Source organism: Delphinus delphis, chromosome 3 (assembly GCF_949987515.2).
Source record: "Delphinus delphis chromosome 3, mDelDel1.2, whole genome shotgun sequence".
NCBI classification, from domain to species: domain Eukaryota; kingdom Metazoa; phylum Chordata; class Mammalia; order Artiodactyla; family Delphinidae; genus Delphinus; species Delphinus delphis.
In genome coordinates, this window is record NC_082685.1 from 96,395,725 (window position 1) to 96,423,346 (window position 27,622).

The 27,622-nt window shown below is 37.2% G+C and overlaps 1 protein-coding gene across 10 annotated transcripts in view; it reads left to right on the forward strand.

The window, feature by feature from the left end:
* SKIC3 (SKI3 subunit of superkiller complex) overlaps window positions 1–27,622 on the forward strand; it is a 156,616-nt gene that overhangs the window by 75,475 nt on the left and 53,519 nt on the right. For 8 of the 10 annotated variants that reach the window (XM_060009143.1, XM_060009135.1, XM_060009142.1 and 5 more), the window contains 15 exons: window positions 3,632–3,722; window positions 7,500–7,643; window positions 8,727–8,818; window positions 9,230–9,305; window positions 9,831–9,971; window positions 13,687–13,785; window positions 13,893–14,001; window positions 20,871–21,011; window positions 21,861–21,962; window positions 22,809–22,948; window positions 25,091–25,177; window positions 25,268–25,371; window positions 26,033–26,159; window positions 26,796–26,975; window positions 27,301–27,425. In XM_060009143.1, coding sequence (XP_059865126.1) covers window positions 3,633–3,722; window positions 7,500–7,643; window positions 8,727–8,818; window positions 9,230–9,305; window positions 9,831–9,971; window positions 13,687–13,785; window positions 13,893–14,001; window positions 20,871–21,011; window positions 21,861–21,962; window positions 22,809–22,948; window positions 25,091–25,177; window positions 25,268–25,371; window positions 26,033–26,159; window positions 26,796–26,975; window positions 27,301–27,425 — 1,757 coding nt within the window. In that variant the 5' untranslated portion in view covers window position 3,632. Of the gene's footprint in view, window positions 1–2,987; window positions 3,051–3,631; window positions 3,723–7,499; window positions 7,644–8,726; window positions 8,819–9,229; window positions 9,306–9,830; window positions 9,972–13,686; window positions 13,786–13,892; window positions 14,002–18,900; window positions 19,008–20,870; window positions 21,012–21,860; window positions 21,963–22,808; window positions 22,949–25,090; window positions 25,178–25,267; window positions 25,372–26,032; window positions 26,160–26,795; window positions 26,976–27,300; window positions 27,426–27,622 lie in introns of those variants that run through there. The other 2 variants (XM_060009138.1, XM_060009144.1) reach the window with 2 other exon arrangements.

The following is a 27,622-nucleotide window of genomic DNA, read 5'->3' on the forward strand; positions in this document are numbered from 1 at the left end:
TTTGTGAAAGGAAATGGGTTTGATGGTACCTAGTAGATGGTTAGTGTTCCTTAAAGCTTTGTCTAGAACATGAGTGGGTGAGCCTCTTCCTTCTCCACACCACTTCCCAAAAAAGGGGAAGAAATTTTCAGGGCTAGAAAGCGGCAGATTGTTTTGTCTTTAAAAAAAATAATCTCCTGAAACTAATATTTATGTGTATATATATATGTATTTTAGGTGCAGAGAGGGGGCCTCAGTGCTAGCTTATTATGCTAAATGCCAAATCAGATGAATAAGGAACAGGAGGAGGCGAATAGAGGATTCCACTGCAGCAAGTGTAGGTGTAATTATATGTGGAGACATATAGAGATGTAGAAGGGTATTAAACATTAGAACTGGTTACCAAGAGAAGAATGGAGTTTGTCTCATATGGTCTTTAAAAGTAACCTACTTATGGGCTTCCCTAGTGGCGCAGTGGTTGAGAGTCCGCCTGCCGATGCAGGGGACACGGGTTCGTGCCCCAGTCCAGGAAGATCCCACATGCGGCAGAGCGGCTGGGCCTGTGAGCCATGGCCGCTAAGCCTGAGCGTCCGGAGCCTGTGCTCCGCAATGGGAGAGGCCACAACAGTGAGAGGCCCGCGTACTGCAAAAAAAAAAAAAAGAAGTAACCTACTTAGAAGCATTTGACAGCTCCATGTTTGCTGCTCCATTTAAATCCAGATTTTTCTGTCTCATTTTCAAGGTCTTCTGTAGTCTGGTGCTCTACTTTACCTACCCAGCCTAATTTTCCTGTTCTTCAGCAAGTCCCTTCTGTTCCATTCAGCCTGGTTTCCTTATTGTTTCCTCCACGTGCCATGCTCATTCCTGTCTCTCCAACTTTGCTCGTGCAATCAGTGTCTCTGGCTGGAGTAATTTTCCTTCTTCCCTCCATTCTCAAATCCTTTCTCCATCTAGTAGCTGTTAATTACTTCACCCCACACTTCTCTTCTCTGAACTCCTATTGCACTTGCACTCGTTATCCTTAATTTAGCATTTGATTCTTCAATGACTCATATGTCTTAGGTCTTTCTCTTGATTGAGATTGTAGTCTTTAGAGCAGAGGCCTTCCTTTCTGTTTCTTTTGTGTCATGTACAGCATATAGCTTGAGAGCTGCATAGCTGCATGTTGTTTTAGTGCTAGTTGGTTCTACTTTGTCCAGATGTGCTTTTACTCGTATGTTGGGTGATAGAAAAGATGGTGATCTTTATCCTGGAAAAGTTGCATTCTTTTTTTTTTGCTTGGTCTTGTCTTAAAACTGCCTTTGTTCTTTTTTTTTCTTATAACTTAAAAAAATTTTTATTTATTTATTTTTGGCTGCATTGGGTCTTTTGTTGCTGTGTGCGGGCCCTCTCTGGTTGCGGTGAGCAGGGGCTACTCTTCCTTGTGGTGCATGGGCTTCTCATTGCCGTGGCTTCTCTTGTTGCGGAGCACCAGCTCTAGGCGCACGGGCTTCAGTAGTTGTGGCATGCGGGCTTCAGTAGTTGTGACTCATGGGCTCTAGAGCGCAGGCTCAGTAGTTGTGGTGCACGGGGTTAGTTGCTCTGCGACATGTGGGATCTTCCCGGATCAGAGCTTGAACCGGTGTCCTCTGCATTGGCAGGTGGGTTCTTACACTGTGCAACCAGGGAAGTCCCTCTTGATTTTTTTTTTTCCCTTGGATGCCTCTTTTTATCCCTTTCAGTTGGTCCAGATTAGTTATCATCATCATTGATGTTCTCTTCTTTTTAGTCTCAAGGTTTATCTACCAAAGATAACTTTGGTGTGAGAAATTTAAAGTGAAATCAGCATAGAAATTTGTTGCCTGCTCCAAACAAGATTTGTAGACTATAAAAAAAAATCCTTCTCAAGTTTGCCTCTATAAATTTATGCCAAGATAATTTTAGGTAACAGAGCAATTTCTAAAATAAGAGCATATGAAATATGTTGCTTTAATTATCTAATTATTGTAACTACGGAAAAAGTCACTTTTCTGCCTATTTAGGAAATCTCGTTTTGGCTGTAGATAAATTGATATCATGATATCTTAATTTTTATATTATTTGAATCTAAAATTCCTTAAGTCAAAAGGATTGTTTTTTAAAAAAATTCCCTAGCTTCCTTTTTTTTTTTCTTCTTTTCCGGTACACGGGCCTCTCACTGTTGTGGCCTCTCCTGTTACGGAGCACAGGCTCCAGACACGCAGGCTCAGCGGCCATGTCTCACGGGCCCAGCTGCTCCGCGGCATGTGGGATCTTCCCGGACCGGGGCACGAGCCCGTGTCCCCTGCATCGGCAGGCGGACTCTCAACCACTGCGCCACCAGGGAAGCCCTCCGTAGCTTCTTAAATTTCTTTGATCTTGTACTTCTGCCTCAGCCTCTTTGGAAATAAAGGACTGTCTGTGTACCATGTCAGCAAGCCATCTTCTTGGTTCATTTTGCTGCCTTGAACATCAGTGGTCTATAATGACCTAATGTTTACCTAGCTTTGTTTTGCCTTCTTGAGATTAGAATTCAGTGGAGTGGGCAAAAAAATGTTTCTTTTTTCAACATCAAGTTGTAGTTGGATTTGACTGGTTTATTGGTAAACCAGAATAAGCTGTGAAATCTTAAGATATGTTTATTTAAAATTACATTAGTGTATCTTATATTTTAAGATTAAGTGAAGAAATACTTTGTCTACCAATTAAAATATCTGTCTATTTATGTTGGAGTTGAAATATCTTTTTATGGCTGAAATTAGTATATAGTCCTCTTGCATATTAAGTGCCTTCATTTAAGTGTGAACATTACATTTATTTCTCTTCAAAGAATACCATATTACAAAGAATACTATATTACTGTAATCCTAAAGTAGTTCTTACTGTGAAGAAAGTTAATATCCTGATTTATATTTTATAGAAACTAACATTAAAACAGAATGCTTTCTTAAACTCTTAACATCATAGTTACTGAAATTTGTTTGTGTTTGTGTTTTCACTCTGTGACTTAGACTGATTCTTCTTGCTTCGTGTAGAACTGGATTGAGCTTGGCATGTGTTTTCCATCCTGGCACATAAGATCATCTGTGTTTTAACCTACTACATGGGGAGTGGTTATAATTCAAATAACAATTCAATTCAACAAATGTTTATTAATATATACAGTTTGTCAGATACTGGGTACTGAGGATGCAGCAGTTAGACAGCAACAACCCAACAACAACAGATAAAAATCCCTGCCTGCCTGGAACTTAACGTTCTGGTGGGGTTGGGGAACAGATAATAAATAAGATAAAGAAGTAAAATATATACTGATGTATTAGATGGTGACAGGTGCTTTGAAGAAAAATAAATGCAGTGTTCAGGAGATTAGGGACTATTGAGTGGTTGGGAGTTGGGGGAAGGAAGTGTCGACACTTAAAATAGTGTGGCAAGGGAAGGTTTCATTGAGTAAGTGACATTTGAGTAAAAATCTGAAGAGATGATCTGGTTTTATGTTTTTTAAACATAAGATATATTTATTTTAGGGGAAAGAATGTTCCATGTAGAAGGAATTACATGTTCCTTTTTCAGAGGTTAAGTTTGTTAAATTTGTTGGAACTGTTGCAGTAGGCAGGTCTCACTGTAGATTCATTCAGGCTTTTTGTTTTGACAGCATGTCCAGCAAGGAAGTAAAGACTGCTCTAAAAAATGCTAGAGATGCAATCAGAAACAAAGAATACAAAGAAGCTTTGAAACATTGTAAGGTAACCAGTATTTTTTTCTTCCACAATAAAAATGTTACCCGATTATGAGCATCACTGATTTGTAATGTGAATCCCTTACTGTCTAAATACAACAAAAGTAGTCAGGCTTTTTGAGTAGGACCGTCCCAGTGGCTGTGCCAGGACAAGCCGCTTGTGCCACTTAATTTCGTCTCCCTCTGTGTTGGTAACTTACCAAAGCCAAGTTCTCAAAACCTGAATGTCTCTTAGGTGTTTTTTGATGGGTTGTACTGCGGAACACTATTGTATCTTAAAGTTTTTGTTCTTTAATGTTATGTGGACATTTCGATTCTGTTTGGTTTGTGGATGGGAGAATCAAGATTCCAAAGTTCCTTTCTATGCTGATGGGGATGTTCCAGTCCAGAGGGAGAACTTGAAGGTGCAGGAGAGATGCAGAGTAGTGCTAGGAGTGAAGTCCCTGGGAAGGTGGGTGAAGATGGGATCCAGAGCGTGAGAGGAGGGCCTTTGATACTTCTTCCATCTTAACAGAAGGGAAGATAGATGTAGATCCATAGCTGTCGGGTTTGCAGATTTGGGGATGGGAAGATAAATGTTCCCCTCTGACGGCTTCTATTTTCTTAGTGAAGTGTAACCTGAGGATGGAGGAGGAGTTGTATAGGAGGTTTGAGACAAAAGAAGGTATGAAATAGTTGTCATTTATAGTGAGGAAAGAAACTTACTAGTAAGGATTAGAAAGCTTACGAGGCCCTAATGAGTATCCATTTGAGATTTCATGTCATTAAAGTGAAATCGGTAAACTCAGCTGTGTAGTTTCTTCCTTTGTGTTAAACTTCTCAGGCTTGGCGATGGGCATGATGGAATTCAACTGTGGGTAGTAAGAAAGTTGAGGGGAAAGAGAGGGCAAGGAGTTGAGGATGTTTGCAAGGGAGTGATAATAGTGATTGGTCATGGAGTCAAAGATGGGAAAGGAGAGGTAAGAATTGAGCAGTGGGGTGACAATGCAAAGGGAGTGAGGTAAAAAAAAATTGGACATAACAGAGGTTAAAGAATTGTTACCATTACAGTGATTGAACTGGGAGGATAGGAGAGGTGCATACTGGAAACCCAGGTTTTGGATGGCTGAGTAATGCTGAGGCTAAGTAACTGGGAGGCCATGGCATTCATTGGGTCGTCTGCATGAATGTTAGAATGATTAAAGGAATTGAAGTGGAGAGGAAGAATACAGTATTTTCACTGAAGGAAAAGGAGGAGGCTAGTAGATGGTAGCAACAAGAAGGATATTTTTTGTAGTATAGCCAGATGGCTTGACCTTCAAAAGTACTGGGGTTTTTTTGGGCTTCCCTGGTGGCGTAGTGGTTGAGAGTCCGCCCGCCGATGCAGGGGACACAGGTTCATGCCCCGGTCCGGGAAGATCCCACATGCCGCGGAGCGGCTGGGCCTGTGAGCCATGGCCGCTGAGCCTGCGTGTCTGGAGCCTGTGCTCCGCCACGGGAGAGGCCACAACAGTGAGAGGCCCGCGTACCGCAAAAAAAAAAAAAAAAAAGTACTGGGGATTTTGAAGGAGGGAGGAGTAGAGGAAGAATGTAGGTATCAGTGTGAGCAAGGAGAACCCTTTCCTCACCTGCTGGTTGGTGGGATGTGGGATGTTCGAGAAAAGAAATCAGCTGCAGCAAGTAAGATCTGTAGGGAAATAGCCCAGTTTTGTTGAGGCAGAACTTGGTACAGTTAAAAGAAAGATTGAAAAGAGAGAGGGCCCTTGGCTGTCCAGATTGGGAGTTCCAGAGGTTACAATAAAGAGTTTAGACAGTGGGAGGGAGAGAATTGGGTAAGATTGGGGGAAATAAATACATAACAGTATAGGATGAGAGCCTTAAGGGGTGAAGGATGCCCTTGTGAGGTTAGGTTTCTAGTGGTGACTGAGCCCAGCAGGGATGGAGACCACGACAGGACTAATCCTGATATGGAAGAAGGTGGGCAGTCTGTTTAAACGGGGAGAGAAGAAGGAGGAGTGGGAGGGGAGGGACTGTTTCCTTCAGTACTAGGCTGATCTAACTAATGCACATCTGAATCTGCTTTTATTATATACAGCAGCGCCATAGCACTCTTCTTTGTGATTCAGACATGAATTCCTATAATTTATGCCGTAGAGACTCAAATGGAAAGCAAAGATGGGGAGCTAGTCAGTGGCAAATGTATGATTACTTATGTGTAGTAACCAGAGGGTTGATTGAGACTAAAGGAGAGTTTTAGTGAAGAGATTAGTGTATTGGCTGGGTCTTGCCTGATGTATCACCCTGTCTGCCTGTGTGCCTCTATAACCCAGTACAATCATCCCTTCAGGGAGCCTCCTCTGACTTGTGTGGATGGAGTTTGGAGTCAGATACTCTTTTCTTCACACTGTTTCAGCACTCCATGCTTGCTTTCACTACATTGTTATAATTATTTCCTTAAAAGTCTGTTTCAGATTCTGAAAACCTGGTCATCAGGCAGATAGCCAGTCCTTACTGATTGTGAGTTGACTATGGCATTTATCATTTGCTCAGCAGTTATGTGCCAGTCATTGCTCTTGGTGCTGGGGACAGAAATGTTAATAAGGCCCCAGTATTTGGAGCTTAGCTTTGGTGGTTACCTCATCGTTGCTGGTTTTTTGGGAGGTAGTATTATGGGATAGAATGGAGCTTGTGCTGCATATTGGTGACAGATTGCTAGGACTGCTATGTGGATGCACAAAAGCCTAATAATCTGACTGCTTCAACTCCTGGAAATGTTCTTATTTTCTCTAGAATATGTAAAACCTTAAGAGCTAATTTCATTTTAGCTGCTAGTTTTTTCTTTCACTAGAACATCTTTGCTTTCTGTTTCAAACTATTTTACCTTAGCAAGTAGTTGTTACTTCTGAAAGCAGCTCTGCATATAATTTTTATTCTAGTTGATAGGTGTTGTTTAAACATTCATTGCCACTATTTATTTATTTACTTATTTATTTTTGGCTGCTTTGGGTCTTTGTTGCTGTGTGCAGGCTTTCTCTAGTTGCGACGAGTGGGGGCTACTCTTCGTTGCGGTGCGCAGGCTTCTCATTGCGGTGGCTTCTCTTGTTGCAGAGCACGGGCTCCAGGCGCACAAGCTTCAGTAGTTGTGGCACGTGGGCTCAGTAGTTGTGGCTCATGGGCTTAGCTGCTCCGCAGCACGTGGGATCTTCCTGGACCAGGGCTCAAAACCGTGTCCTCTGCATTGGCAGGCGGATTCTTAACCACTGTGCCACCAGGGAAGTCCCGCCACTATTTATTTTGAACATATTTAGTACAGTCACACTGGAGTCAACCTTTCTTAGCGTATAATTTCAATGAAAAAAATCTGTTAAATATGGAGAGATGTTATAGTGAAGGAAAATATGGGAATTGGATAAGGTGAAATGATGTGGAAAATAGTTTTGTGAGGGACTAGCAGCAGTGTGGCATGGAGGCAGGCAGGATGGTTGGGTGGTAAGAATGATCTTATTGTTCTTTTTATACTCAGTATTCTCAAGGGACAGAGGGAGGCATTTGGTAGAGGCATCAGGAGTACTTGGGCAGCTTTTTAAAAATATACCTCATATTTCATACCCCTTACAGTCACTGATCCAGTCCAACTCCCTCTCCCTGAGGAAACTGAAGACCACAGGGGTTAAGTGATATTCTTAAGATTGTCCATTTAGTGGTAGATCCAGATTTCCTGACTCCTAGGTAGACTGTCTTTTGATTATTGTTTGTCCATGAGCTTCCAAAATTTAATTACCTTCTCTTTTAATTTTTTAATCAGACAGTGTTAAAACAAGAGAAAAATAACTATAATGCCTGGGTTTTTATTGGTGTTGCTGCAGCCGAGCTAGAACAACCTGATCAGGCCCAGGGTGCCTATAAGAAAGCTGCTGAGCTAGAGCCAGACCAATTACTAGCTTGGCAGGTACGTAGACATTTTTATTTACTATGTTATAGGAAAGAACTTTTTCCCATTTTTCAAAATACAGCTAACAGCTTTGCAATTTAGCATTTAAACCTCCATTTACTCAGAATAAGAAAAAAAAATTAAATTTATTGATCTTCTAAACCTGAAAATTAGTTGAAAAAAAAAAGGTGCCAAGAATGCTGTTTACCACTATTTAATCTCCAATCCAATGGATTATTTCCAAATGTTAGGACAGAAATTGAAACATGATTATATAAATCTCCAACTTAATTATATGTGCATATTAGAGACTTATGAAGAATATTCTTTATGCTTACCTGAGAGAAAAGAAATGTATATTATGTTTTTAAAATATGTTTTTGAAAATGAAATAATATAAAAAATTTGAAATTCTATGTCTCTGAGTACTAGTTAAATTCCTTCTTCTCATTTAATGGTCTTCGTGGTTTTTACTTGGCTTCTCCAGCTTTTTCATATTTAATAACTGTTTCATATCTCAATCGCATCTTGGAAACTATGATTAATAGGGGTAGTAGGCTCTGGAGAACATGAACCTGTTTGTCTCAGATTTACATGAACAGCAACATGAGTAGGGTTATCTAGTAACATCTCCCTAATGCCAGCTTTTATTATGTACTGATTGGTTTAGGATATCTGATCTTTATTTGAAGCAAAAATGACAATTTCCAAAGACTACTTGGATTTTTCTTGTTTGACCATGTGAAAGTAGTGTCACATGGTAACGTCTTAGGTGTTAAGATTGCATAATAATTATTAAAAGATATTTTTTTATTGTGGAACACTTCAAGTATATTTTCAAAAGTGAAGAGAATGGTAAAATGAACCCCTCTATGTCCACCATCCAGCTTCAGTAAAAACTCACTCATGGCCAGTATTTTTTCACCTACTCCCTCCTACCCCCAGTTATTTGGAGGCACATCCCAGACATTTTATTTCATCTGTAAATTATAATAATCTCTATCATAAATAATCTTCATAGATTGTCAGTTTATTTAGCAAAATAAACATGAGCACACTAGATATCTTTGGAAGAATAATCTCTATTGTTTCCTCTTTTAGGGGTTAGCAAGCTTGTATGAGAAATGTAATCACATAAATGCTAAGGATGACTTACCTGGTGTTTACCAAAAGCTCCTGGATCTTTATGAAAGGTAATCAATATGTGAGGAAAGGCTAGTTTCTTTAATGGCTTGAATTAGAATAAAACTGATTCAAAATTATATAGAAGTACTCCAGACATTTACTGGGAATTGTGAATCATTTTTCTTTCAAACTGTTGTTACAGAATCTCTTGATTGTGATTGAAACACTAATCGTAAGGGGATTGACTTATTTGAGAACTTTGATATTATTTTTAGTCAATATAATAGAAGATAATATTTCTTAAACCTTTTCTTTTTTATGAGATGCTCATTTTATAAAATTTTACTGTAGTGTGATAGAGGATATGTTCTAATTTAAAATAGTGCCTAACATTATTTTGGGGATATTTTAATTTTTGTGTCTTAAGTCCTCAGTTGTATTCATTAATCAGATTCAAAATCCTTTTCTTCTATTCTAAGTGTTGACAAACAGAAGTGGTGTGATGTCTGTAAGAAACTTGTGGATCTGTATTACCAAGAAAAGAAACACGTAGAGGTTGGTTAATGATTTGCTGGGGTAGTAGATTTCTTTTAATAAAACCATTATTAAAAGAAAGCTTTCCTTTAGCTTAAGGAAAAATTTAGAAAATTAATTGTAGTGTGGTATCAAAACAAATCACAGTGCTTTGAAAACTGTAACTTGGAATTCAAATTTCAGGTGTCATTATTTCTAGACTTTTTTGAAACTGGGCAGGGATAAATAAAATAAGTAAAAATATCATCTGTAGAATTTATTGTCCTGTTTGTGGTGTGCGACTCCTGATGCTGTAGGTTATGAAGATTGGGGCATGTAGTCATTATCCCTGTATGTACTCTGGTATCTCAGTCATACTTGTAATATAAGCACTATGTGGACGTGCCCAATCATCTTATTTTTTATGGAATTCATAATAGATGGAGTTCTGTGCTTTTGCTATTTTTGTGTATTAGCAGATAAAAATATTTTTACTTATAGATTTAAAATTTTTTAATAGCACTTTAGTATTTTAGATAAAGTAACCATTTTAAATCTCCCTGATAGGTGGCCCGAACATGGCACAAATTGATAAAGACACGGCAGGAAGGAGGTGCGGAAAACCAAGAACTTCATCAGCTATGGAAGAAATTGACCCAGTTGCTGGCTGAGAGTACTGAGCATCAGAATAATGAGACCCAACAATTGGTACTAGCCATTTATTCCCCACAATTTGTGTCATGAAAGTTGATCATTTAGTTGAATTCAGAAAATGGAAACATAACAATATGATATAGAAAAGTACTGTATGTCAGACTAGATATTTTATAAATGTTCAGTTTTAAATTCATAGAAGCTCTTCCTGATAAAATCAGAACTACAGGCCTACAGTTTCATACTAAGTCTGGACAGAGTGGAAATAATATTCAGGGTATCAGAATTTTACTTCCTTGTATTCATAAGAATTCACAATAAATCAGTTACTTAATCACTGTAAAAAAAGATACTATGAAATTGGCTTTTGCAAAACTGCTATAATTTCTAAACAGTTGTACCTTAAAGGTGTGTTTCTTTATATTTATGAACTAAGAGTACTAAATTACTTTCAGATTTAACAGTTCAACTAGAGTATTTTATTTATTTATTTATTTAACTTTTTGTTGGAGCATAGTTGATTTACAGTGTTGTGTTAATTTCAGGTGTACAGCCAAGTGAGTCAGTTATACGTATTATATATATATAGCCACTCTTTTTTAGATTCTTTTCCCGTATAGTTCATTACAGAGTATTGAATAGAGTTCCCTGTGCTTTACAGTAGGTCCTTATTAGTTATCTGTTTTATATATAGTAGTGTGTATATGTCAATCCCGATCTCCCAATGTATCTCTCCCCTGCCCTTTCCCCCCTGGTAACCATAAATTTGTGACATACATCTGTGACTCTATTTCTGTTTTGTAAACAAGTTCATTTGTACCATTTTTTAAAATTCCACATGTAAATGATATCATATGATATTTGTCTTTCTGTGTCTGACTTACTTCACTCAGTTTGACGGTCTCTGGGTCCATCCATGTTGCTGCAAATGGCATTGTTTCATTCTTTTTTTATGGCTGAGTAATGTTCCATTGTGTGTGTATATATATATATATATATATATATGTACACTACATCTTCTTTAGCCATTCCTCTGTTGATGGACATTTAGGTTGCTTCCATGTCTTGGCTATTGTAAATAGTGCTGCAATGAACATTGGGGTACATGTATCTTTTCAAGTTGTGGTTTTCTCTGAGTATATGCCCAGGAGTGGGATTGCTGGGTGATATGGTAGTTTTATTTTTAGTTTTTAAGGAACCTCCATACTATTCTCCATAGTGGCTGCACCAATTTACATTCACACCAACAGTGCAAGAGGGTTCCCTTTTCTCCACACCTTCTCCAGCATTTATTGTTTGTAGATTTTTTGATGATGGCCATTATGATCCGTGTGAGGCGATACCTCATTGTAGTTTTGATTTGCATTTCTCTAATAATTAGTGGTGTTTAGCATCTTTTCATGTGGTTTTTGGCCATCTGTATGTCTTCTTTGGAGAAATTTCTATTTAGGGCTTCTGCCCATTTTTGGTTTGGGTTGTTTGTTTTTTTGATATCGAGCTGTATGAGCTGTTTGTATATTTTGGAGCTTAATCCCTTGTTGGTTGTAGAGTATTTTATTTAGAGTATTTATATTTCGTTTTTTTTTGTGGTACGCGGGCCTCTCACTGTCACGGCCTCTCCCATTGCGGAGCACAGGCTGCGGACGCGCAGGCCCAGCGTCCATGGCCCACGGGCCCACCCGCCCCGTGGCATGCGGGATCCTCCTGGACCAGGGCACGAACCCGCGTTCCCTGCACCGGCAGGCGGACTCCCAACCACTGCGCCACCAGGAAAGCCTGAAATATTCTTTTTTAATGTACACATTTTCAAGTAATTGAAAAGACTTTTTAAAAGACTTAAAAAAACCTATTGGTTTTGAACCATAATTGGAAAATATTTTCATCATTCTATTTTTTATATTTGTAAGTTTAAAAGTAAACTTAATTTCATATTATAGTAAATAAACACTCAATGTACACTTGCTAAATTTAATAGAATTTTTAAATGTGAACAATTATAGACTCCATATAGGATTCGAAGCTCATTTCTTTATACGTTCGTTCATTTGTTCACTCATTAATTTGTTCCTTTAATTAGAAAATATTTATGGAGAACCTATTACTATATGTCAGGCATGTCCTAAGTGGTAGGAATAAAAACATGAGAATAAGATTTGCATTTGTTTTTGTATTGGTTTATCTGTGTATAGATTCAGTTGTGGAAAAAAATTGAACGTTGACAAAATTAGGTGATTTATTAACTTCTTTTAAACCATGTCTTCATATTATGACTTATTTCCTTAAAATAGTATCAGTTACCAGGATATCAAACACATGTCAAAATAAGTAAAAATATTTTGAATTATCTACACTATACTCCTCCATGAAAGAGAACTAATTATACTTATCATTTTAAGAATTGATTTCTAATTGTTAAATAGGATAAAAGGATTTTTTGGGGGGGAGGGTTATTTTTACCTTGAATGCTAGTGATACTCTGCCTTATTTAAGTCTGTTCAGAAAAAAATGTATCACATATTTACCACGTGGATTAATTTCATTACTATTTTTTTTAAACGTGTTATGCTAGACTGTTTGTTAGGCTTCTTTTTTTTTTCTTTATTTGCAAGATCATTAAACTTTATTAGCACAGTAAAATTTTACTTATTTATACAGACTTTATGCCATACCTTAAAATGAAAATTTGAGGTGGTGAACTGTATTATGAATTTTTATTATAAAGTCATGGAAATTCATTTTGAAAAATATAGAACTTACGTAACCAAATGAATGGTATTCTTTATTTTTATTATATATTTTTAAAAAATATTTATTTTTGGCTGCATTGGGTCTTCGTTGCTGTGTGCGGGCTTTCTCTAGTTGCGGTGAGTGGGGGCTACTCTTTGTTGCGGTGCATGGGCTTCTCATTGCGGTGGCTTCTCTTATTACAGAGCACGGGCTCTAGGCATGTGGGTTTCAGTAGTTGTGGCTCGTGGGCTCTAGAGTGCAGGCTCAGTAGTTGTGGCTTACAGACTCTAGAGCGCAGGCTCAGTAGTTGTGGCGCACGGACTTAGTTGCTCCGTGGCATGTGGGATCTTCCTGGACCAGGGCTCGAACCCCCCGTGTCCCCTGCATTGGCAGGCGGATTCTTAACCTCTGCGCCACCAGGGAAGTCCCATGAATGGTATTTTTTAAAGTGCTTGCCTTGGATTCTGGTATTGCTGTCCTTGCTGAGGAAATATTTAGGAGGCTTCTTTTGGAATTTTCTTCAAAGTCAGTTAATAATACTATGTAAGAAGAATGATTTCATGATAGTTCAGTCATATCTCTGGTTTTTTACCAAAAGTATAACTTAATAAAAATTTTTTTTTTGAGATTGAAGATTTGCTATCCTGAAGATGTTCCAAAGACTGTGCTGGTGATTTCAGAAGAGATGTTTTAAAAGTGATCTGAGCAGTAACAGCTACACTAACATATGAGACTGTACCTCTCAACTAGTTAGTAGGGAGCAGCAAGCACTTACAAGAATGTTTTGTTAAATTAATGCCGCTAATTCATAGTTATCCCTTATTAGTTCAGTGCAGTCTGCCGGCCAATTGGAGTTAGATGTATTCCAAACTTAATTATACATTTTTTTCCTCATTGAAATTGTAGGGCCAGACAATAAAACACATTTGCAGTTACTAGTTAAGGGTATGGTTTGTATAAGTAAGTCTTTTGTGTTCAACTGTTTATTGTATTTGTCATTTAAGTGTGCTACAGATAATAGCTTTTTGTGTCTTTGTTTCAGCTATTAACTGCTTTTGAGAATGCACTGGACTTATCAGATAAGATTCCTAGTGAAGATCACCAGGTGCTTTATAGACATTTCATTCAATGTTTATCCAAAGTAAGTTGATTTTTAAAATCTCTAACGTGACTTTCTATTCTAATTAGGAAAGTGCTCACAAGTATATTTTTCTGCTACTCACTTTATTTTACTTTTATATTTTCAAGTTTCCTCATGAGACTGCTAGGTTGAAGAAGGCTTGTGAAGGAATGATAAACATCTATCCTACTGTACAGTATCCATTAGAAGTGCTTTGTTTGCATTTAATTGAAACAGGTAATTTATTCTTTGTTATATTGTGTGTCCCAGAGGTGTGAGAGTGATGTTGCTATGAATCAAAAATTGTTTTAGTGCCCGTTGTGTGTAAGGCATTGTTTCAGTATTTCTGGACATGAGAGGAAGTACAATATGTATTCTTTGTGCACATGAAAAGGCTAAGAAATACAGGAAGGTATAGTGACACAGACGAATTATGAGCTACTGAGTTTATTGTTGATCAGTGAAGTATTTTTGAAGGTAAGAATTGAAGAAGGTCTTGAATTTTCCACAGAAATTAGATGAACAGGAGAAGGTGAAAGATACGCCACATGGCATGAGCAGAGGAATGGGACTAGGTGTGGTTTTGGGGAATAGTAAAATAGTTCTATTTGCTGTAGGAGAAAGAATAACTAAGATATATTTTGATTAAGTAAGTTAGACTGTATTACACAGGGATATGAATGTCATGCAAAAGATTTTGTGAAAGATTAACATTCTCAGTGTTGATGTTATGTGGTATGTCAATGTCACAACGACATTGTTACAAATACTATAGTATGATAAAGTAATGAAGTTTGTGAATGATCTACTTTTTAAATTAAACAGAGCAGATTCAAGTCAGAGAGTGTGTCTTAGTGTATGCTTCATGCTGTTGCTTCTTTGTGTACTTTTGTTGGGGGAAGAGAGAGAAATGATGGCAGCTAGCCTTCTGGGAGTTGCCAAAACTTGTAGCTGTGGATATCTTGTGCTTGTCAGTTTACAGGATGTTGACCATATTGGTTTTCACAACAGCTGCTGTCTGTTTTGCCAGTGTCTGTGCTGAATAGGTGTTTTAAAAAGAATTTGAATATCATTCCTGTCCATTCCTGTATTCACCCGATAGGAATATAATTCATAGAAGTCAGTCATTGGAATGGAAATAACAGTACCAGCACCAGTGTGGTAGTGATTGTAAATTATTGCAGAGCTTTCCTAATCCATTTAAGTTTTTTTCACTTTGTTGCTAAATGAGTATAGACATGGGAATGCTTTGTATGTTAATGACCATCGCATGTTTCATAATTGAAAAATGGTTGAAAACTACTGCTTGAGATAAATGAGGGAAAATTCCTGTTACAAAAGTCTCATTGCACTTATCTTGGCTCTCCCCACTCTAACTTTCCCTTGTAAGTCCAACTTGTGCTTTTTTCCCCCTGGTGTCTGAACTAAAGTCCAGAACTCTTCAGTTTTGGATTTTTTTATGGTGAGAAGTAAGCAGACCCCCTTTTCCTTACTTTAACTGAGTCAAAGATACACGTGCAAGAGCAGTTTTCACTAACATGAGAAAACATTAAAAGTGTTGTAGTGAGTAGATTTATGAAGTATAAAATCTTAAACTAATATGGTGTGCAGGATAGATTGTACAGAAGATAGACTAGATTGGGTAGAATAAGTGATGCTAGGAATGAATGAACTATAGGAATGAATGAACTGGGAATATGGTAGCAGCAATTGAAAGTAACAGGTGAATGCAAAAATGGAAGAGATTTCTTAGAGGTGAAGGGAGGGAGAAATCAATTTTAACTTTCAACTCTCCTGAAAAGTTGCACTAATATGGAATGATGGTTTGTACGAAAGGTAAGTTGTTGAGAGGAGCTGTTAATGGGCATTCAGAGGGAAATGATCATCAGGGTTTGCCCGTGAGAGATCAACAAGGTTTAGAAGCCCTTTGCGTGTACATGAAAGTGAATGGAGTGGATGACTTCAGAGGATGCCTGAAGGGCGGAAAGGTGAAAACTGTACCTTGGGCAGTGTTGGCTGCCTTGAAGGGAAAGGGAGGAAGAGGGGGAAGAGGGGATGGAGGACAGAGAAGCGAAGAGGGTCAGAGAGGAAGGTGGGGGAGCCGATGCAAAGCAACACGGAAGGCAAGGAAAGAGCATTTCAGAAAGGAGGTCTGTCTTGAGAGATTGAGCAACTAATTTTATGATTAGGAGGCCTTTAGTAGGGCTGTCTTTTTTTTTTTTTTTTTTTTTTTCTTTTTTTGCGGTACGCGGGCCTCTCACTGTTGTGGCCTATCCCGTTGCGGAGCACAGGCTCCGGACGCGCAGGCTCAGTGACCATGGCTCATGGGCCCAGCCGCTCTGCGGCATGTGGGGATCTTCCCGGACCAGTGCAGGAACCTGTGTCCCCTGCATCGGCAGGCGGACTCTCAACCACCACGCCACCAGGGAAGCCCAGGGCTGTCTTTTTTAATCAAAGTGATTGAATTGGAACTTAGAATACAGCAATGGGAAAAGAGTAGGAAGAAATGGTTAGCAGGTATAAAGAGAAGCAATCCAGGGACGGACTGACTTCATTTAAGGGAGAAGAGGAGGAAGTGTGAGAGTGGGATAGTAGGCTTTTAGAGGAGAAAGAGAATTGCAGTAACTCTTCTGGCAGGAGAGTTTCAAGAAGAAAGTGCTAGTTAATGTTATGGACGTTGCCTTGAGGTCAAGGAGGAAGAGGCATGTTAAGAGACTTTCAGTACAGGAAGCATGCTTATGATTTTTTTTTTAATTAATTAATTTATTTTTGGCTGTGTTGGGTCTTCGTTGCTGTGCGCGGGCTTTCTCTAGTTGCAGCGATCGAGGGCTACTCTTCGTTGTGGTGTGCGGGCTTCTCATTGCGGTGGCTTCTCTTGTTGCAGAGCACGGGCTCTAGGTGCGCGGGCTTCAGTAGTTGTGGCTCGCAGGCTCTAGAGCACAGTCTCAGTAGTTGTGGTGCATGGCCTTAGTTGCTCCGCGGCGTGTGGGATCTTCCCAGACCAGGGCTCGAACCCGTGTCCCCTGCATTGGCAGGCGGGTTCTTAACCACTGCGTCACCAGGGAAGACTTCTATGATTTTTTTTGTGTGTGTTTTTTTGTTTGTTTGTTTTCCTCTAATAGGAAGCATAGTTCTAAGTCACCCAGTTTCTTCAACTTTTAGCATGAAACCCAGTGTGTTCCCAAGATAAGTGGACTGATTTTCTTTATTGTGTGGCCTCTGGTACTCATCCCTCCACTCCTTTTTCTGCTATTGCGAAATTCATGGCTGTTCACTCTTTTCTCTCTGTTCCTGTTCAGCTATTCATGGTTTGTGCCATTCCCTCATTCTTAACGTGCTTACATGCTAATTGGCACAAGAAGATACACTGATGTTTCTTTTTGAGGGCTGATCAAATGTTTTCGTAATAGGCACATATAAGCCTATAATGTAGATTTGTTGAGTAAATATGCCCTAGTATATCAAAAAGCCTACAAAATTATAGAAGCAATAAGCTCAACAAACAGTCTGCAGAGTTTTGCCCATAAATTCAGTACTTGACAAAATGTTTTAGTAAAGAGATAGCAAAGGGATTTTCGGATTGATTAGAGAGAGTGTTGATTTTTGTGGGAAAAAAAAAAAACATTCTCAAAGAGGGTTTGGGGATGGGTATTTTGCAGAATTACAAATGTCCTGGCAAAGGGGAGTGGGTAGGTGGATATTTACATGTATGGTACTCCAAGGAAGACTTCTTTCCCTGCTGAAATGTTGGTTGTAAGGATTTGTGGAATGGGGCAGTTCAGGCTTAGGTACATTCTGAGGTGAAGCATTATTTTGGGGTGGAAGTTTAATAATGTAGGAGAGTAGGAAGCTGTGCTTAATGATTTCTTTTTTTCCTTCTTTTCATTGCTCCTTTAAGCCAAACTTTCTATGTATTAAGAACTTCTGAAAATCTGTGAGGTCTCTTAAAGGCTGATCTATCCTCCCCCAGAGTACTTTAGTGCCTGCAGAATTTGCTGCCTCACAGCAGTTAATCACTGGGTTCTTTTCCACTGGGGACAAATATATTTCATTCTCTTTTGTCCTCCTTTGCATGTTGAGGCTTGAAGACTCATTTGCAAAATGACTCAGTTTATAAAGCTTCACATAACAAGTAGTGAATAGCTTTCACAGTTGTCATCTGATGAAATGTTATTTCATGCTAAATGACCTTTTTGATTTATTTTGTTTTGCTTTATTGCTGAATTGCAGGAGGATAAGAAAGCTTGTTTCTTCAAATCCAAACAGAAAAGAGTTTAAGATTTTCTGTTCCAGAAATACTAGAAAATCCAGGTGGAAATAAAAAAATGAGTACATGTTGTTTTTCTCCCTCCAAGCTAGGTTAATTTAAAAGAAAAATTCTACAGCACTGTTGGATTTCTTTGGGATGTCAGAAATAAATTAAAAAAACCTCTTGCCTTTTTTTGTGATAAACTTTAGGAAACAGAATTCTTATAGGTATTACTGAGCATCTACTCTGAACCTTTTCAGAACATCGTTTATCAGCTCCAAGTCTACCTTGCCTTATTGACAAATAAAAATAATATTGACAAACTGTTCTAAAGTCACTAAATCTGGAATCTTAGACTCTTTTAAATGTTAAAAAGAGCAGATAAGTTAAATAAACAATTTTCTATTCAAAAACAATGAAGTCTATTTCCTTTCTGGTTTTATCCTCCACATTTATTCAGGTAGTATTTTCAACAAGAATTAGTATGGAGAAGTGGATTGAGAGTTGAAGCTAGAATATTCCTATCTCTTTACACAGGATCACTAGTGTTGTTATTACTGTTGATGGTTTTTGTGAACACTGTAGAGAAACCCTCTACGTGCCACTTGGTCTTATGTAGAGAGTATGTTATCCAGGGCTAGACGTGAATATAGTCTCCCCGAATCTCTTTTTGCTTTTATAATTGTGCTCCCAGATGTTAGCAAAGGGGAATATGTTAGGAAAATACACCTTGTTTAAAAGATTTTTGTGTTAATCCTAGACCTTTTGGAAACTATTTTCATCTGCCTATTCACACTTTGCTCACCTGTGTGCAGTTTTTAGTTACCCTAAATATGGATGATTTTTTAGAAAAGATGCATGATTGGCTTTTCTTCTTTTCATCCCAGGTGTGTTTTCTGTAATAAGTGCAGTTTTTATAGCCAAGATAGACTATCATGAATTGTGTTTCTGTGGAGTAAGAGAGAGTTTTGACTCAGTTGGATAGAAATCGAAGGTAAAATTTTAGTAGCCATTTTATTTTCTTTTTTAGAATGGTGAATGTTTTTAATTTTCCATAGTAATTCTCAGCCTTTACCTATTAATAGACTAAGCCTTTTGGGACATCAATTCATAACGGTATTTTTAAAGGATCATTACAATATTTAATGAATGGCTACATGTACAAGATACTATACTAGTCCCTACCCTTCAGAAATTACTGTTTAGCTACAGAGGCAACAAAGGTAGGGTATATATGCTATAAAGCTAGTAATACAGTTGGTATATGGTATTGGTAAATACTGTAGACTGGTGATTCTTAAAGTATGATCTCTGGACCAGTAGCATCAGTATCACCTGACAACTTGTTAGAAATGCAAATTCTCAGGTCTAATATCAGACCTACTGAATCAGAAACTTTGAGAGTAGCGTTCAGCATTTTTTGTTTTAACAAGTCCTCGAGGTTATTTTGATATCTAGTTTAGACAATACCGCTGGATATAAAAGGGGTGGGGGAAGCCCCCAGTGGTTTGCTTTTGGAGGATAATAGGGTGTATGGAACTAGGCATGTCTATTCTTGGAATTCATATATACGGAAGCGATAGTGAGAACATATTGATGGAAGGGAAATTCTTGTCTAGAAGCAGGCTTGTGTCTTTTTTACTGGCTTATTAACCGAGATAGTATTTCTTCCAGTTTATTCTCATATTTCACCAAACAGTATTGAAGTTTTAATTCTTTAGCCTTTATGAATTCTTTGAATTTTTGGTGCTAACTTGGACTTCTAAATTAATATATAAAATATTACTTAGGGATTATATACATTGTTGTATATCTGGTTTTAAATATTTTGAAATATATAAGCTAAATGGTATCATGCAAAGAATTCACCTTTGACATCTGTTACTGAAACAGTGGTTCCATATGTGGTTTGGGGCTGTTTTATAGAGATATTAAAGCATCAGGTGTCTTTTTCAGATAAATTATTTTTATTTGTTCCCCTTATTTATTGCTTCAAGTTGTAAATTACTGTCTCAATTACTTTTTAAGAATTTCCGTATGTGATTAAACAACTTATTAAAGTGGTGAATGGTAGTCCCAGTTTATTCTCAAAACAGAAATCATATTTTCCACCTGTTTTTGTGCTTTTCTGGGAACAGAAATTCTGAGAATGATTGAGGTTGGAGAAAATGGAAATACAATATAACAGAACCTACAGTGTTTTCTAAACTAATTTTTTTTACCAAAATAAACTCAAAATGTAGGCATTGGATGATTACTACATAAGCCTAACTGTTAACTTATATAGGAAAAGAAAGTTTTGAATGTAAACTTAAGAAGAATGTGACTAAGTCTTTGTTCAGTATCCTGCTGAGTAGGCTGTCTTTTGATTCTGGGCTGCTGGAAGAGTCCACTGCATCTGGCATCTTGGCTGCCGCATCTCTAGCAGCACGTTGTTGTCCAGGGAGAGAGGTTGGCAAAGATACTGTCCTTTGACAGGGATTCCTTCATCTAACAACCAAAGTTCTTATTGCTGAATAGCAAAGGGAGACCCGGTGGCACGCAGCGCGCTGAGTCTTAGCCTTGTGGCAAGTAGCAGTAGGTTTCTTGCTTGAAACCCTTGAGTACGACAGCAAGTTCGGTTTACCCATACTGCTGTGTGTAAAGTGGTTTCTACTTCTGGTATTTAAGAAGAAGGAGGAACATCATTTTCTTTATGAGATGTTAATATTTTCTACCTTTGTTGGTCTATTTAAGTTTCAAATTCCTGGAATCAAGATATGGAAGTGTATGCATAAGACAGCTCTTGGGATTTAAGTGTACAGGTGTTGGCACATATTGTTATATGTATGCTAATAACTTTTTCTTTTAATTCCAGGAAGCCTTACTGATGAGGGAGAACAGTACTGTTGTAGATTAGTGGAAATGGATTCAAAAAGTGGTCCAGGTCTCATTGGTTTAGGCATTAAAGCATTACAAGACAAAAAGTACGAAGGTGCTGTTAGGAACTTAACAGAAGGTGAGTGTTCAGTGTGCAACGTATAACATGAGGTACAGTTGTTAGCAGGCGTTTATCTTTGGGTCTTTCTTTAAGGAATATATATATTTAGAATAGAAGCAAAAAAATGTACTTACATAACTCTGGAGTCTGCTTAAGTTTGAATTCCAACTCTGCCACTCACTAATTTCAAGACCTTACGAAAGTTAATTAAACTCTTTGTGTCTCAGTGTTTTCGTTTGTAAAATAAGGATACTATCTCCGTGTAAAATAAGGATGCTATCTCCATGCTTAGGAGGCTTTAATTTAGTCTTATCAGGTATGACAATTCTGGATGAACTCTCTTTCATATTGAGGTCTGAATGACAAATACAAGCCTGGCAGCGGGAGGAGCATTTTAGGCCAAGAGTTGAAATAGCCTGAGGTGAGAGAAAAGCTAGTGTTCAGGAAACTCCTGATCGTTCAGCAAGATTTGAAAATAAAGTATGGGAGCAGGAGGGGACAAGAATTGAGGCTGGAAAGGGGCCTTGCAAACCTTGTTAAGAGGTTTGCATGTTATCCAAAGGGCAGCTGGGAACCAGCGCAGTCTTAAGTAGGGGAATTTCATAATCCCATTTGTATTTTTAGAAATATTCTGGCCACAGTATAGAGAATGAATTGGTGTAGATGGCAAGCACTTGCATTGATCTGGGATAGATAATGGAGGTCTGACCTGAAGTGGTGGGCCGTGGAATCAATGTGACTTTGTGACTGATTAGATATGGACTACAAGGGAGCGGGGAGGAGTCTGATCTGGGGAGTGGATTGTGGTGCCATTCATCTCAGTCGTAATGGAAACCTTGGATTTTGTGATTACTCTTATCCTTTTAGGGTTAAAGGAAAGCCCTCTCTGCACAGCTGGATGGTATCATCTGGCAGAAGCCCAAGTCAGAATGCATAAACCTAAGGAAGCTGTTCTTTCATGCAATCAAGGTATTCTTGACATCTTCCAGGGTGGCCAATGCTGTTTCTTTTCATCTTAAAGGAGAATGATAATGGTGCTTTACTTTGTATTTTAAGTTACCAACTAATTTAAATTTCATTGAGGAGGTTAAAAAAAAAAACACACCAAGTCTGTGTGCATGTCTACTACTATATTTTTAAACCAACAATGAGTATTTATCAAAGGTTTCCTACACTTGGAATTTTGACAAAGTCAGTTTAAGCTTGTGTGGTGATGCTCTGTCTTTGTAACAGGGAAGCTTCTTGTGTGACCTGCGACCTTCACTCTAACGTAGATTCTTGATTCCTTCAATGTAGGTAATGGACAAGGAGAGGTATCTTAGAGCCTATCTGCATGTGTTCATGTAGGTCAGGTGTGGGGTAAGAAATCAGAGAAATGATGCACTGCTCTTGGCCTGGCTGGTGACCTTGCCTCTGCAGTTGGGAAACAGTTTACCTTGGTTCATCCTAATTCAGCTTCTTTTCCCTTCCATTATCCTTAATGTGCTATTTTTGTGACAGATGCTTTGGATAAGGGTTAACCTCTATTATGTAGCAGATATAGACAGCCATTGTTGTGTTTCAGGATGTTCAGTTTTATTATATGTTACGTAAAGATGGAGGTTTTAAATTTAGATCTATTCTGTTTCAAATTCAGATATTTTCATAAAGAGTTCAGGGAAGAATTTATATTTAGCTTTGAATTATTCTTCATGTATATTGTTTTGACAGTTTATTCTTACTATATCTACAATTTGTTATATGTTACCCTTAAAAAGAAAAAAAAAAAGTGAAGTGATATGATTGTCTTCATTCAGATGTCCTTAATTTTGTCAGCTCTGAAGAACATAGATAATCTTGGTGTGTCTGGTGGCAATCTTCATCAGAAGAATCTTTGTCTTCATTTGAAAGCAGAGGCTTTGATTAAACTCTCAGATTATGAATCTTCAGAGGAAGCAATTCGTACTCTTGATCAGGTAGTCTCATCATGGCATTTTTCCCTTCACCTTATTTAGTTTTCGGTCAACCAGGCATCAACCACTCTCTGCTTACCACAAATATTTACTTACAAAAATTTTGTGTTAGAGGTATGAATTCACCACCTCTGCATTTTTTGGAAACTCCTAAAGTTATTTGTTTGCCTCTTGCTTAAGTACTTACAATGTTCTTCATATAATGCAATTTCTTTCTTTAGTTCTTGCTCTTATTCTCCTTTTCTCTTTTTGCCCTCTTGGGTTATCAATACTTGATTATTATTAATTTGGTATTCTAAATTTTTCTCTCCAGAAAATATTTCATAGATTATTGACAAGAATTATTAAGGACACTTGTAGCTTCATGGTAGAGAATGTTGCTTGTTTTATTCAACTTAAAAAACACTCTGAGAAAGATTGATATTTAAGAAGGAAACTGATTTCTTACTGTTTTTGATTCAAGCAGTTTGAAATTCCCTAGCAAAAACTAGTAAATTATGAATTATAACAACATGGCGCCTTTAACAATATAAAGATATTTTTCAGATAAAGGCTATTTTTGGTATAAAATTAAAATTATATCACTCAGCATATTGCAGAGTTCTGAATTTTTATAAAAAATCATTGTTTTTTATGTTTCAAAAGGCTTTGCATTTCATAGTTTTTCTTTAAAATTAGAACAGTTGTCAGGATCCTTCAAGAACAGATATCTTATTTTCTTGTTTTCTCTCAATACTTGCCTTCCACCAATAGTGTGTTTTGGGTGAATGCTTTGGAGAGGTCTTTCCATACTCTTTTTTTTTTTTTACAAAAAACAAAAACCAAATGAAAAGTGCCTTGAAGAACTGGTAGAATCCAAGTCTGAGACAGAAAATGTACAAGATGAGCCCAGGACACCTTATAATGCTAGAAACCAATGAAACCATAAAAGGCTATTAGAATTATGTCAGAAGTGCTCAGGAACTAGCATGAATTGATTTTTACTGGCTAAAGAGGGGATGGTTTGAGCAGTAGTAACTGCAGTAGATTAAAGCACATCATTTAAGTTTAAATCCATGTGTTAATGATGATACCAAAAAAAATCAACAAATCATCCTCAGTAAAGTGAATCTTTGAAGGATGCTAAGGAACCAATTGGAAAAAATCGAGGTATTTATCCTATGTTTCCTTTATGAACTGTTCCTCAGAATGATCAAATAGATAGAGGAGGGGAAATTTCTCTTTGTTGAAGTATGCCATCGAATAAGGAAAGAAGGAATGATAGAATTAGGAAATCACCATTTTGCAGTCCATAATGAATTAATAGATCTAGGCATTGAGGATCAATGGCTGCTTAACTTCACAAGAAAAAAAGACAACTAGACATAACCAGGTGCAAGTACACATGAGGTATTCTTGCCAGAACATCAACCCTGAATCAGATCAAAGGTCTAGACCTACTAATTTATAGAAGATACAGGGGACCAGGGAACATGTCAATACCATGACAATACAATCATCAAGAGCCAGACTCTGAGAAACTGTGAAAGTGGCCCATATTTTTCAACAGTTAAATTTTAAGGGAGAAAAAAAGAGATGGAAGGGAACCCTATAGATTAAAAGAGACTTAAGAGACATATCAGCCAGTTGAAATGTATGTACCTTATTTGGATTTTGATTAAAACAAATTCTTTAAATATTTTATGAGACAACTGATAAATTTGAACACTGGTTAATTATTTGATGATGTTAAGGATGTATTGTTGGTTTTGTTTATGTGTTTATAATGGTAGTATGATTATGTTATTAAAAATAAACGTATTTTTTAGATACAGATACTAAACTATCAGATGAAAAGCTATAATTTCTGGGGTAATCTAAGCAGGAGTGTGGTGAAATGGGTGGAGGTATAGATGAGAAAAGATTGGCTTTGAGCTAATAATTTTGAAACTAGATGATAAGTACATGTGGGTTCATTATGCTGTTCTCTAATTTTTTAATGTATTTGAAATTTTCTTTAATAAGATTGCAAAGAATGAAAGTGTTAATAGTGATAGAAATCAGGTCCTCTAAGTCTTTATACCATGGTCATTCTTTAGTTAAAGCAAAACATTGCTGCATTGTGTTGTAGGAGATTTAGAGCAATTCTTTACAATTATTTTCTAGGTTTCTGATGCAAATAATATCCCAGGACTTTTGGTTCTCAAAGGCTTGGCCTATCTGAACAAAGGCTCATTAGATGAAGCTTCAAAGGTTGGTGTTTTCATTTAAACTGAGGGTTTTTTTTTTAAGTTAAAAGTTATTTTTATCTGGATATGGAATTGATAGATATGTACTTTATAGATTATGGAAGACCTTCTCTCTTCTTACCCTGACCTAGCTGAAGCTCATGCCCTGGAGGCTTTGATTCATTTTACCAAAAAGGAATATCTACAAGCAGAAAAATGGTAAGGATGTATTTAGATTGCTCATAAACCTAGTCCTATCTTAATTTAATATTTCTTGAAAAATTCAAAATGAATGGGTTTGATAAAGATCTTGTTTTGCATAAATTTGATCTTTGTAAGCCTAAGTTTTTTTTTTTTTTTTGCGGTACGCGGGCCTCTCACTGTTGTGGCCTCTCCCGTCGCGGAGTACAGGCTCCGGATGCGCAGGCTCAGCGGCCATGGCCCACGGGCCCAGCCGCTCCGCGGCATGTGGGATCCTCCCACACCGGGGCACGAACCCGTGTCCCCTGCATCGGCAGGCGGACTTTCAACCACTGCGCCATCAGGGGAGCCCCAAGCCTTAGTATTTTTAAGAAATGTATTTGGCATAACTATAAGAAATGTATTTGGCATAACTATAGAAAATTTCATGATGGGTTTGAAATCTCATTAGCTGATCATAATGTTCAGTAAGCACATATAATGTTTGGTTTTAAGTTTGGTTTCCTCTTCTAATCATTTTTTTTTCTCATGATCTATATCCTAAAGTAATGACTTGCTTCTAATTTACCATCCTTGAATAAGTCAAACTTTGATTGTTCCAACTAGGTGTCTCCTATTTTTTTTTTTAATCTATCTATCTATCTATCTGAATATTCCTTTCTTCCCTTTTGTGACTTAGTTTTCAGCTAGCTCTTGAGAAAGATGCTGAAGTTGCTGAATATCATTACCAACTTGGGTTAACATATTGGTCTATGGGTGAAGAAACAAGAAAAGATAAAACAAAGGCTCTTACCCATTTTCTAAAGGTAACATATGCTATTTAGTTCTTAGTTGAAATGGATTCATTATGAAATCAAATCTAATAATCACATAAGTTAGGTACTTAAAATTACCCTTTACTGATTTTTTTTTTTTGTGTTTCATCTCTCACACATAAGGTTTTGTGAGAATGTTGTATGGGTTTTCAAGGAGAAAATTAAATCATAAAAATGTAAAAGTTACTAATTTAAGAAACACGTGTTATAGAAAATGAGACATCAGTACCTTTGGAAAACAATACTGTTTTTAGGTAATTTCCACTGTACTTTTATTGCCATGTGAGTCTTATATACTTCTACGTGTTTAACTTCTTATATTTTAGATGTGTAACAGCTAGAAGTTTTACATTCCTAGCTTGACTCTTAGAAACAGATTGATGAAATAATAACTCTTAATTTCACATTTCTTTTAGCAGAGAAATAGTATTTTTATATTTGTTTGTTTTCTGTAACCGGTGATGGCCAGTTTTCATGTCTGCTTTAAATCTTACGTTAAAGGATGTTTTGGCATATTTTTGTATATTTATTTATTTTTTTAAATCTGTGTATTTATCTTTTGTGTTTTTAAAGGGACCCATCCAAACAAACTTTAATATTCTGTTGTTATCAATTTTTATTTTTCAGGCTGCCAAACTGGATACATACATGGGCAAAGTTTTCTGCTATTTAGGTCATTATTACAGGGATGTAGTAGGAGATAGAAACAGAGCCCGTGGATGTTACAGGAAAGCTTTTGAATTAGATGACACTGATGCTGAATCTGGAGCTGCAGCAGTTGACTTAAGTGTAGAGCTTGAAGAGATGGTATGTCTAATAATTTAAACACTTTTGTCTTTTTTTTAATCCTGAGTATAGAAATAGAAATATTTTTATATGTGTACTTGAAAGTTATTTTTTAATTTTTATTTGTAGATGCTATAGAAATATTTCTGCCACTGCTTATAGAGTAAATTTTCTTTTTATTGGCAGATATTAAATTACTTAATGTTGAAAGTGTGGTTCAGTATATACCAGTGTAAGTTTAAAAAATCAAAAGTGGTAAATGAAAATATATCTGTTTACTTTACATAAGTGTTCAGTATTTTTATAATATTTAATATCTCTAATACTAGTCTTTTCTTCTTATTAGGAAACTGCCTTAGCTATCCTAACAACAGTCACTCAAAAGGCAAGTGCTGGAGCGGCAAAATGGGCCTGGCTTAGGCGAGGACTATACTATTTAAAAGCTGGTCAACATTCTCAAGCAGTGGCTGAGTAAGGCACCTTTCTATATTTAACATCTGATAGACAACCTAATGGTTCCTTAAATTAAACTCCATTTATATCCAAAATGAACTTATAAGTTGCCTCATACCAGGTTGTATTTCAAGGGAAGAAATAGCAAAATTTATTTATGGTTCATTGGTTCTTACTATCTGCACGGCACTGGAATTACAAAATTGCATTAACTG